General features: G+C 39.2%; 1 protein-coding gene across 1 annotated transcript in view; it reads left to right on the top strand.

Moving 5' to 3' along the window:
- Window positions 1-685: 685 nt before the first annotated feature.
- Window positions 686-12,322, top strand: part of cep131 (centrosomal protein 131) — a 29,251-nt gene continuing 17,614 nt past the window's right edge. The window contains 16 exon segments of the mRNA XM_083556454.1: window positions 686-842; window positions 2,547-2,743; window positions 3,370-3,464; window positions 5,030-5,141; window positions 5,384-5,511; window positions 7,524-7,628; window positions 7,735-7,902; window positions 8,059-8,176; window positions 8,797-8,913; window positions 9,042-9,195; window positions 9,966-10,060; window positions 10,308-10,487; window positions 11,497-11,688; window positions 11,853-11,888; window positions 11,891-11,992; window positions 12,110-12,235. Of these exon segments, the coding sequence (XP_083412580.1) occupies window positions 2,558-2,743; window positions 3,370-3,464; window positions 5,030-5,141; window positions 5,384-5,511; window positions 7,524-7,628; window positions 7,735-7,902; window positions 8,059-8,176; window positions 8,797-8,913; window positions 9,042-9,195; window positions 9,966-10,060; window positions 10,308-10,487; window positions 11,497-11,688; window positions 11,853-11,888; window positions 11,891-11,992; window positions 12,110-12,235 (1,914 nt within the window). The 5' untranslated portion in view covers window positions 686-842; window positions 2,547-2,557.

Genomic DNA, 12,322 nt, shown 5'->3' with positions numbered 1-12,322 from the left:
TAATTTATTATTGTTATTATCATTATTAGTAGTAGTATCTATCTATCTATCTATCTATCTATCTATCTATCTATCTATCTATCTATCTATCTATCTATCTATCTATCTATCTATCTATCTATCTAACCTATATCTATCTATCTATCTATCTATCTATCTATCTATCTATCTATCTATCTATCTATCTATCTATCTATCTATCTATCTATCTATCTTCATTTTATTTCATTTGATATTGCCTGTTAATCTGCTCTGAAGCATCCATCCATCCATCCATCCATCCATCCATCCATCCATCCATCTATCTATCTATCTATCTATCTATCTATCTATCTATCTATCTATCTATCTATCTATCTATCTATCTATCTATCTATCTATCTATCTATCTATCTATCTATCTATCTATCTATCTATCTATCTATCTATCTATCTTCATTTTAATTCATTTGATATTGCCTGTTAATCTGCTCTGAAGCATCTCTGAGCTTCAACCAAACATCAGTTTAGCCATTTTTTTTTTTTATTTCTCCAATCAAATCCACCAATCATATTGCTAATTCCGACCCACTGTATCCGAGTAACCGCCAATAGGAGAAAAACATGGGTGGCGTTCCTGTAGAGTTTCCACCTGAAACTCCACCCACCCCGCTCTGTGATTGGCTGTTAGACACCAGCAGGGGTCATTTTGGCGCTGTGATAGGCTCGTTGCTAAGAGCTGGGGTTTGCGCTGAGTGTTTTGTTGGAGACAGTGCAGTTTTTCAGTAGTGGAAGTGTGAACTCGCAGTCAGAAATCGGAGAGACGGAGATCTGTAGAGGCGGAACAGCGGATTGAGGCTGAGGTGAGTGCTGGGTGATCATTTCAGCTCGCTGCATCTAAAGTAGTGGTGTTTTCTTCTGTTTAATGATAACGAGTCGAGATAGAAAATCACAGCACAGCAGCCACTCTGAATGCAGTCTGTCTATTCAGCAGGTACTTCTATTTATATTGGGTTAGAACCAGAACCAGTGGCTGGATCCATGAAGAGCTTCCTGTTTAATACATAACAGCTTCTACTCTGGAGCTGGACTCATTTAGGAGTCGACTCGCCTTATTTTGCTCTCGGTTCAGCATAATAACCATAACCGTCACGTCACCTATAGCGACGCTTGGCGTTGTCACGGTAACGCAGCTACTGTAGCATCCCACTGCATATGATTTCCTTAAATGAATGCATTCAGTGCCATGCCAAACCCCAAACCTAACATTAACCTCAGTAACCAAAAAGAAAGCTTTTGGCTCTTATTAATAGAATATCAGGGTTTATCTTCTACATATCTATAGATCATCTGTATATACACGGTGTATACATTTTGTGCATACAATGTACATATCTCATATGTACATTTATACATTATATAGCCCATAGTCTCTGCATTTGCACCATTGTACTAATCAAATAAATATATATATGCAGTGAAAGATGCTAAACTGCTGTCCTACTATGCAATGACAATAAGGTTGTATCTGTTTATCTATGCATCTGTTCTTTTTCTTCTTTGTTTTTTGAATAAATGAAGGTTGTATAAAAATGTAAGAAACTGAAAAAACAAAAACAAAAAACAACCCCACCTAATAAGGACCATCCAGATGTATAAAAAGTCTGATAAGTCTATCGTTGAGGACGCATTTCGTCCCTGACAAGATTTAAAACAAAATGTGTCTGTAAACACACATTCCAGTTCATTCCTCATGAATCATCCAGGTTGACTTGATGGTCAGTATTCAGATCGTACTTGTTGTATGCAGGCTACACACTGCACTATTTGCTGGCTGCTTTTTTTTTGTAAAGCTTTGTCAGTATTTTGGGTAATGCTTATACACTAATACATTAGCATTTGCTGAATTAAAACTTGGGCTTATGACTGATGCTTGATGTGTTCAATGGATTATGAAAATTAAAAATCAGATTTTTTTCCTCAAAGCTAAATGTGACCCTGGTGGAGAAAATGCTGGTAACCAGTAGGCCAATAATCATTAGAAAGTAAAAGTATATTTCCAGTGTTTCTTCAGCAGGAAAACTAGGAAGTGTGGTAATCTCTGTTGAGGTAATGTTGTGACTTGCTGTAATCTTGCGTAATTAGGAACGTCAATCATGCAGATGTGGTGAAAAGTTGACATCCTATGCAGTAAAATCTCTGTGCTTTTCCTACACTTTGCATTGTACAGTAATTTAGAAAACCGTGCATTATTATTCAATTGTCCTTAAAGGCTTTTCTCAATTTATTATTGAATAATACGATTTGGTGCAGCCTTTTTAAATCATGTATACATTGATTTGAATACAATGCTCAATTTCTCAGGTGGTTTATGATTTAAAATAGCTATATTGCATGTTCCTTTGCATTCATCTTTTGAAGCTTTACCTCTCATTCCATTTTGAATGTATCACAGAATCCTCCCTGATTCCCCTCACATGCTTCACAATTCCCCTTCCATTTTAGATAAACTAAACTGACTTTTCTTCTTGTTATTATGCCTGGCTCTGGCTTTTCATTGATCTTAGGCTGAGAGAGGATGCACACTACTCGCAGTCCCGCGTCTATCCAGGCTGGAGTGCCCAGTGACGCACTGGATCTGAGCTTGAGCGGGTCGCAACTTTCCATGGGTCGTAGACCCAGCAGTGCTTCGCCAGGGAAACACTTCTCCCGCTCTATATCCGTGTCCGTGGCCAGTGATAGACGTGGCAAATGCAACACTCCGGTGAGTCTGCACCTGCTTTTACATTTCATTTAAATGTTTCCAACCTGCAATTTAGTACCATTCCAAAAATATTCATGCTGTCTAATATTGGGTGTGTATAAATCCTATGTAATTACAGTAACATGCTTTGATTTGGGTTTAAAACAAAGGCACATAAGCTGCCATTATGTGCAGTCTTTCACGTGCCTTGAGTATGGTGTAAGTAAGTGCTGCTGTTAAAGTGAAAATGTTATCTATTTATTTTACATATAGCTAGTCTGAAGTTTACTTACTTCTTTTAAGAAAGAAAGAAATCGTGACTGGATATTCTGTAAAAAAAGAATCAAAAACAACCACCATGGAGTTTTCTAACACGTTAACAATATATACCGTAGTCTTCTTATACCACAGCAGGACCCATTGATAAATAAGATTTTAAAGTTCAGCTCTATGGTATAAAGTATTTGTCAAGAACCCAGTGTTTGGAAATATAATAATGCATGATTCCTGCTTTGATGAAAGAAGAAATGCATGCATGTAATATAGCAGTCAGACAGAATGTACCAATGCACAAATTCTAGTGCCAGAAGCAGTCAAAACACATTATACCACTGTATTGACTTGTTGTTCCTTCTTGTCGTCAGCAGGTTGATGGAGGGATTGGTAGTTCCCGTGCAATTAAGAACCTGCGGCGATCAAACAGCACCACGCAGGTGAATCAGCAGGCCGACGCTAGACTCAGGTACGAAAAATTCCTCACCAAACTTCTCTTTTAGTCTAAGCGTGTTGCAGTGCATCTGGACGCTGAATTGGGAAGTGATTCTAAATTCCTGAAGTAAGTATAACAGCATGTAGCAGAGAAATTTCCCCACTGTGGGACGAATAAAGGTATATCTTATATTGGTACAGAAGCAAAGTAGAAAGTAAATAATATAGCACTCAGTTACAGTAGTTTTACTGATCACTGCACAGTTCAGATTTAAACTTCAGACATTCCTAGGCATATAGGTTACTAAACAACATTCTGCACGCTGCTTCGCGTTGATGTGAGTGATCGGAGAGGTGCCCCAACTTGTTTTCTATATGAAGCGTGTATGCTCCAGGCATTGTCATGCTTGGGCGATCGCTCCTAAACTTTTGAGTTTCACGCTGTATGGAGGAGCAACAGCTGGGGTTTGGAAGAGTTCTCTTTTTGTCTGCAGACAATAGCTATTGTGTGTTGGCGGCTGCTGCAGTAATATGGAGGAGGGCAGTGGGGCGGCTTTTGTCCTAAACAGGGTGGAGGGGGTTAGAGGGAATCCTCTCAGGTTTCTGTTGAATGAGGCTGCAGTGAAAGGAGAAGTGTGCACACACCAGGAGCTTATTGTCCAGCAGCTGCCATCATCCTCCCCTTTCTCCTTCTCCCTCCCCTACTTATCCTATAGAGCAGTAGAAGAAGGAATAACCTTACGCCGTTCCTTACTCGTTCTGCTCATCAATAGCTGTCATTCCATGACCTCCCCTCCGTGATGGAATGCACAATTTCAAATCGGCGCCAGCCTACTTTTCATTTGGCCAGCTGGCTTTCTGTGCGCAAGGCCTCCGTTAGGCATCAAGATGAGCAGCATCTGCCCATGTTGCCCATTCTGGAAGGCATTTAAATGTCCTGATAGAGGCGATCGCCATATGCTAGTGTGCGTTCTCTCGGTCTGGCAAAGGCATCTGTGTTTCTTAATAGCTGCCCTCTCATTGCATTCCTAAGCAAAGGCCCAATGCAGCTGTCCTCACAAAGCTGTCACCACGAATAAAAGGCACTTTTTTTCTCCTCTTTGAAACGGGTTCATCTGATATGGTTAGCCATGCTTGCTGTTTTTGTGGAAACAGCTCCTGTGGGTATATCACTCATCATACCTGTTTTCCTTCCAACACTAGTGATGCTAATGTCGCCATGATATTTTTGTATATTGCATTCCTAAACCAAAATCCTACAATTTTGCCTTTGACTTGTGTCAATGTGTATATTAGTGGAGTTTACATCTTTGCTGAATTTATGCAGATTTTAAGTATGTGCATAAAGTAATGAACAAAACAAAAGGTCTCATGGGCTTAACTGATGTGGAACTGGGTAAGGTAGAAGATTATAATTCAGAAGAACAGTATAATAATAATAATAATAATAATAATAATAATAATAATAATAATAATAATAATAATAATAATAATAATTATTATTATTTCTCTCTCTCTCTCTCTCTCTCTCTCTCTCTCTCTCTCTCTCTCTCTCTCTCTCTCTCTCTCTCTCTCTCTCTCTCTCTCTCTCTCTCTCAGTGAGGGCCATACAGAGGATTTCTTGACTCTGTTTGACAGCAGCTCTGATGGCCGCCAGAAACTAGCCAGCCTCACAAAAGCCTCCCCAGACCGAACAACATGGAACATCCTGGTACTACTCTACTCTACTACTCTGTCATTATTTACCAATCGGCTTTAAGAAATATTTATACACTTTACTTTTTAAATGTTATTTTTGTAGTTCCTGTAAACACCTATAAAAATATAATGACTTTTTATTCATGTGTGGGTGGTATGCCTTTTGTGAGCACAATGAAAGTAGTTTTGTGTGTGTGTGTGTGTGTGTGTGTGTGTGTGTGTGTGTGTGTGTGTGTGTGTGTGTGTGTGTTTAAGGATGACCAGCCACGAGCGTTTCCATTGCCCTCCAGCTCCCGCAGCACCTGCAGTATGGATTCCCCCACTGGCCTCAAAAAGAGAGACTCCGGGGTCTCCCTGGCTGATAATTTCACTGCCAACAACAGGTGCGTTGGCATTATTCATTTCTATTCAGAGCCTTTATCAGAGCAGTCTGCTGACATTCTCCATGCCCAGAATTATGTCACAGACTCTGGATTTTCCTATTTTTATTTCCAGTGGTGCATTTTAAGAAAAATAACTTCCCAGACTATGGATATGTTAGGTAGGTATTTACACTTGGGGGATGCTGTAATTGAAAAAAGATCAATAATAGGATGATGGGATTTGGCCTTAGAATGGAGTTACTATTAGGGCTGAAACAATTCCTCGAGTAATTCGAATACAAAAAATAGTTTAGTCCATTCAACTACACACAAAGCATTGTGTTTCCCCGTGGACCATTTTTACTGTCGCACCACCTGCTAAACTCTGGAGCGGGATGGAAAAAGGGAGAAACAGAAAGAAAACGGAAAAAAAAGTGAGGGGTGAGGAAAAGATTTATATGGAAGCCCATTTCCACCACATAAAAAAGGGTTTGCCTAATTCTGACTTTATTTCTTGCAATTCTGAGTTTTTTTTAGCCAATCGGGCACCACCTCTGTAGTGCCAGAAAGTTTTACACATTACAAATTCCAGGCTACAATCAATAGAATCGCATGGTACTAAACTAAGTCTCTGATCCCTGGAGAGAACTCTCTAATAATCAGCTCTGGAGGAGAGAGAACAAGACAGATGAAGCAGATGAGGCCTCGTTTACATACCAACAGCTTCAAACTTCAGGCCGACAACATGGTTACTGGCGGACGCACCAGAAATGTTTACCAGAAATAAACTCAAAATTGCGAGAAAAAAAGTGAGAATTGGTTAGAAAAGACACGGAATTGAGAGGAAAAAACACAGATTTGCGAGAAATTATTATTTATTTTTCATGTGGCAGAAACGGGGCCAAAGAAAATGACGGAAAGTTTCCAAAGTTTGGGATCATTTCAAATTAACACATAAAGAAAATACCGTACAGTGCTTTCACTATTTTATTTATAAAATTTTTTTTTTAAGTACCGGTAAGCTGAAATGTATTTAAATATTTTTATTGTGTATTTATTTATATATTTGTATTTGCATTTTGATGTAATATGGTAATTAATTGCACTAAATGGGTTTATTTTTTTCCAGATATTCTTGTATACAATTTCAACAATAAAATGTAAATTTTTCTAAAAATGGAAACTAATTACTTGTTAATTTTAAGAGAACCATTTAAATTTATCTTGCATGTTTAGTATTGCTCTTTAATAAAGAAAAAAAGTACTTTTTATCCGATTATGCGATGGAATAATCGGTAGAATACTCGATTACTAAGATTATGGATAGCTACAACCATAGTTACTATTACTGTCACTCCATAGTTGATTACTTTCCAATAAAAGCACACCCTCTCTCTCTCTTTTTTCTCTGATATCACAGCAATTTGCCAACATTTGCATTTTGTGTTTAAACAATTAAAGAAAGTAAAATTCTAAAGACATTCTTTTGGCTAAAAACCCGATAAAGCACTAAAACTATGTACAGTATGTTAAATAAACGATTTCTAACGAAAAACTTAATGATTAAGATTTTTTTCTATAATAAATAACTGCATCTGTGGTTACGGCCTTTGACTTTGGATCTGAAGGAAGCAGTTCAAATCCCAGCCATACCAAGCTGCCACTCCAGGGCCTGTGAGCAAGGCTCTTATCTTCATAGCAGCACAGTTGTATGAATGAGAATAAAAAAAAGTAACTTGCTCTGGTTAAGAGCATCTGCCAAATGCTATAAATGTAAACGTACATTAGAATAAATACTGCTGTATACGATTATTTTCAGAAACTGAAAGCATTCTAAGAATATGCTGTGAAATATTGGTAAACTGCACTTTTCTATGATAAATGCATTTGCAAAACCCCATATATATGTGTGTATCTGTGCAATTCTTAGCAGTGGCTAAGACTGAGTAAATACTTTTCTTAACATCTTCCTGTTTATTAGGAGCATATTTTTATTGTGTTCAGGGTAAATGTGTTTAATGTTTTACCTGCAGGAGCAGTAAAGCAGCTGTGGGTAACTCTGTGACGACTATGCTGCACAACAACCACTCAGACAAGCCTCTCACACCCAAGAGCTCCAACCAAAAACCCTGCTTCAAGTATGGGCTCATCATATGAAGACTCATATTACACTACGTGAATTATGGTTTTGTCCAGCAGGTGGTGCTGTAGATCTAAGTAAATAACTATTTTTTGTCTGATCAGCAACATCATCAAAGCCACAGTGAACGATGAGGGGACGTTAGAAAGCAGCTCCCTCACTAAGTCTCAGAAGAACTTCTCGGCTTCATCAGGCGCCAATAACAACGCTTCCAGCTCCCGAAGTCCTCGCAGCCCTCGCAGACAAGAGGTCACCGAGGAGGAGGCTGAGAGGTGAGTCCTCAGCTTCTTCACTGTCACTCTATAGTTTCTGCTTATCATCAAAAACACTTAATTCTTCTGAGATTCGGAGAATGGCAGATTATATTTAAGTTTTTCTGTTTCAAACTGCCAGGATTCATTTTCATGAAGTCGTAATTCTTTTAACAGGTATATCCAGCAGGTCAGCCATGCAGCAGTCACTATCCAGCGCTGGTACCGGCACCATGCCAGCAGAAGGAAAGCTAATGAAACCGCCCTCAAGCAACTGCTCACTTCTAAAAGAAAGGTACTGAGCTGAATTTTCTTGAACTCTGTAGTGTCCTGATCCATTTGATCCTCATGTTTGAATACCGGTGAGACACAGTAACTGGCACTGGACCATAGGAATGATCAAAGTAGTCTGAGACCAAGAATAGCATGATGGATTTCTGGAGTCGGCTTTATTTTTTTACCTTGGTAGAAAAATACTGAAAAAATTATAAATCATTTGTTTTTTTATGGGGAGATTTTTTGCTAAAACTGTTTCTTTTTTTTAAGTGTTTTTTTTTTTTATTTTTTTTTTTTTTATATGACATGAATAGCTAAATATCAGTTCAGCTTTGATTGTATAGCACTTTCAACAATGGACATTATCCCAAAGCAGGTCAACAGATAAAGAGGTTATGAAGTTGAAACGTATTTGTTTAGTGCCTATAATTTCATTCTCTGTAAGTTTATCTCTAAGGAAAAACTCCCTGAGATAGCATGAGGAAGAAACCTTAAGAAGAACCAAACTCAAAAAGGAACCCATCCACATCTGGTGGCACAGAATGTCCATTCATTATAGTTCCAGCATTGTTCTGTGTGCTGCTCAGTCACGGGTGCTTAAATGCTTAAATATCACAAGTGAGACATATGTTCAAACAGGAAAGGGGGCAACAACTGGGAACTGACAAGGCTGTAAAGTTGCAGAAAAAAAAAGAGGAGGACAGGAAGCGCATCAGAGAAGAGAAGGCCCGCCTGGCTCGACTCACTGCTATCCAGGTATTTCTATTTCTTTCTACAAGCAAATTATAAGGGTATGATTTTTTTTCTACTAGCCTTGAAATATGTGCAGTACCACTTTGATAAATGTAGTAACTATGGTGTGTGTGTGTGTGTGTGTGTGACAGGAGCTGCAGCAGAAGAGAGCACAGCGAGCTGAGGAGGTACGACAAATTGCAGAACAGGAAGTGGATGCCCTGCAGCAAACTGGAAAAGTGGGGCACAGGAAACTCACTCAGAGTTTGCCCACGTCTCCTATAGCTGCCAAGGCCATGAACACAGGTATCCTTAGCTCATCTGGTTCTCCTTTTAGTTGTTTTGATTGTAAACTAAAAACTATATCTCTTTTATGACATACTATTGCATACTTTTAAGGATATTGCCAAAGAATTAAATCTCTGACATCGCTGTCTGATTGGATGCGATCTGATGAGTGGTGCTTGATACCTCAAATTGTGCGTCCTGTTCATGTGAGGTGTGTTATTACTTTTCTAAGGATTTGCCCTGGCCGTTTTCGATCACATGACCAAAAAGGGCAATTTTTTCCCCATAGAAAATTAATAGGGCAGAAATTTTGCGCGTCATATCTCGGCACTCGAGCCTCCGACATATACATATGGCATGTCCCCCTGTAGGGGGTCCGGCGCAGGTCGCGACAATATACCCCTGGAATTCCGGATCCGCTCGGAATTCTGGGAAACAGGCCCCCATAGAAAATAAATGGGAACCGCCGTTCGGCTGGTGTTCGCCTGACACACCGTTTTGACAGATCCACTCGTCCGGGGTGTGGGACAGATCGCAACAATACCACCGTTGTGAAATACCCTTGGCAAGTAGGGGTAAAAGGGGCAGAACTGAAAAAAATTCTAGGTTTCTTTTTTTCCTAAATCTATTTTGGTATTGAAACGCTAGGCTCTCAAAGTCGCCACTAAAAACGATTCGCCCGGTGCCGAGGTTCGCTCCCGGTGTGGAGTTTTGCCCCGGCAACCACCACTCACATTTTCTTTAGGAAATGTCACATTCTAGTTTGCATATTTTATTTCTGTGCACAGATTCCAATGTGAATTTAGAGAGTGAACCAGATGTGGCCAATCTGAGAACAGCATCACCTACGGTGTCAACACGAAGAGGCTCTCGGTGTTCTCAGGTAATTTATTAAAACTTTTACAAGGAACAAGACAGCTCAACTAGAATGTTGGGATTTATTGGAGGAATAGTGAATTGAGGAGATTGTTTCTGGACCTATGCACTCTCAAAAACTAATTAAATATTCAATCTAGAAATTGCTGGTGTCTGATTTAATGATGCCTAGTAGTTTTGAGAATGCAGTAGGCCACAGGTGAGAATTTCTTCTATACAGTTATATACATGCTAATCGAGATGTTACTGCTTAGAAGATTCTGCAGCGCTCTGTGAGCGTAGAGGACCAAAGACAGGGGGCATCATCAAGCAGAGCTCAGTCTAAAACAACCCTCAATGACCTGCTGGATTCTCTTAAACTCCTAGAGGAAGGACCAGAGCAACTTTCCGAGGCTAAGAGCTACAGGAAGGAGAAATACGCCTGGATTGATGAGGTTTGTCTGTTCAAGTCTACTGTGGCACGTATCTTCTAGTTTGAGTGCATTAAACTTCATCCTTGAAGACTTCCTGTCTTCAGAAAACTGAGAAACTCTGGTCTTGCAACACGCTTTTTAGCTTGAAAGCTCATCTGGGAAAATTATATTGTATAAAAAAAAATAAGGACCAACAGATTTCTAAACATTTATGAATACATTTGCTGACATTATTAAATTAGAAGTTATCAATTGGCAGAACAGCATTTGAAAGAAACAAAAGAAGAGCTTTTAGTTTATGAACATTTTAACAACTTTGGGTTTTTAACCACATTAACCATGGTGTATTTGGTAGCACATGCAATTATGTAAATGATTTAACTAAATATAGATGTTATGTTTAACAAAATATCCTCTAGTTCAAACACACTCTACCTGCACGGTTTGTTCATTCCTAATCACAGGACTATTGACTGAACTTCTATCTTCCCTAACATTCCAACAGAGTTCTACAAACACACACTGGCACTTTTGATATTTGAAGGATTCGGCACAAGCAAGTCACTCCGAGGCCACATTCTGTAGAAAGCAAGCGTCTGAAATTTCTTGTTGTATGTCCTTGTAGTTTTATATCATACAATGAATTTATTGTTCATACACACCATTTCTGAAGCATAAAACCAACATCTCCCATACAATCAATAAGCGATGATAATAGCTTATTAGTGATGGTGCATGCTCTTCAGGACCATAAGGCCATTACAAGAAATAAAATCACAGAGCTACTGGCTGTATGCTATGACTCCTGGTTCATTCCTAGACACAACTTTAGGCCAAGTATACTTTTCAGGAAGAAGAAAACGTCTTGCAAGACGGATAAGGGAAAACAATTGTAACTGTTGTAACTGTATTTTTAACAAAAAAATAAAAAAAACGTTCAAAAAGAATTCTTTTGGAACTAAATCACTGATATTTAGACTGGCCATGCGTCATAAATGACTTTATTCTAACCTCTAATTCACCTCTTTAGGATGGAGGGTCTATTACCTTAACCACAGATAATGTGGAGAGACATGGGCAGATGAGTCAGAGCCCTGCCCTGTCGGATGGTGGAGCTTTACTGTCAGAAGCCAAGCTGCAGAGCATCATGAGCTTCTTAGATGAGATGGAGAAGTCCGAGCAGGAGAGGCCACGTTCAGTTACTTCTGGATCGCACAGAGAGGTACTGATAATATCTGATTCAACTATGATTTGACCCATTTCTGCCCACTGCCTGTATTAATATTCTGTATTTATGTATTGGATTGGTTATGTTTATTTAATTCTTAATGAGGGGTTTTGTGCGCGCGTGCGTGCGTGCGTGTGTGTGTGTGTGTGTGTGTGTAGGTGTTGCTATCTGAGGAAGAGCTGGCTGCAGTGGATATCAGGCTTCTGCTACTGCTGCTGAGGTTACCGGCTCTATGATGAGACTCAAACTAGAGCTGGAGGAAAAGAAGCGCACGGTCACCATGCTGCAGACTGCACTGGTAACCTTATATAAGTGTAACACTTCACTAGAAATAATGCTTGTTTTGTAATGTACATAAATACTCAAAAATAGCATGTACATTTGGGAATAATCTGATGTGGTGTTGTGCATGCAGACACAGCAGAGAGAGCTGACTCTTCATCATGTGAAGGAGACTGAAAAGGAGCTCAGCCACAATTTCCAGCAGCAGAAACAACAATATGAGGCGACAATTCAACGACACTTGGCTTTCATCGACCAGGTATGTGTGATGTTAATTGTAGTTCCATGAAAAAGGTCCATTGTAAAAATCTTTATACATATAGGGCTGTTAATAACGCATTAATGC

Source organism: Silurus aristotelis, assembly GCF_946808225.1.
Source record: "Silurus aristotelis genome assembly, chromosome: 12".
Taxonomy (NCBI): domain Eukaryota; kingdom Metazoa; phylum Chordata; class Actinopteri; order Siluriformes; family Siluridae; genus Silurus; species Silurus aristotelis.
The sequence above is the reverse complement of the archived record's forward strand: the minus strand, read 5'-3'. Positions and strand labels throughout refer to the sequence as shown.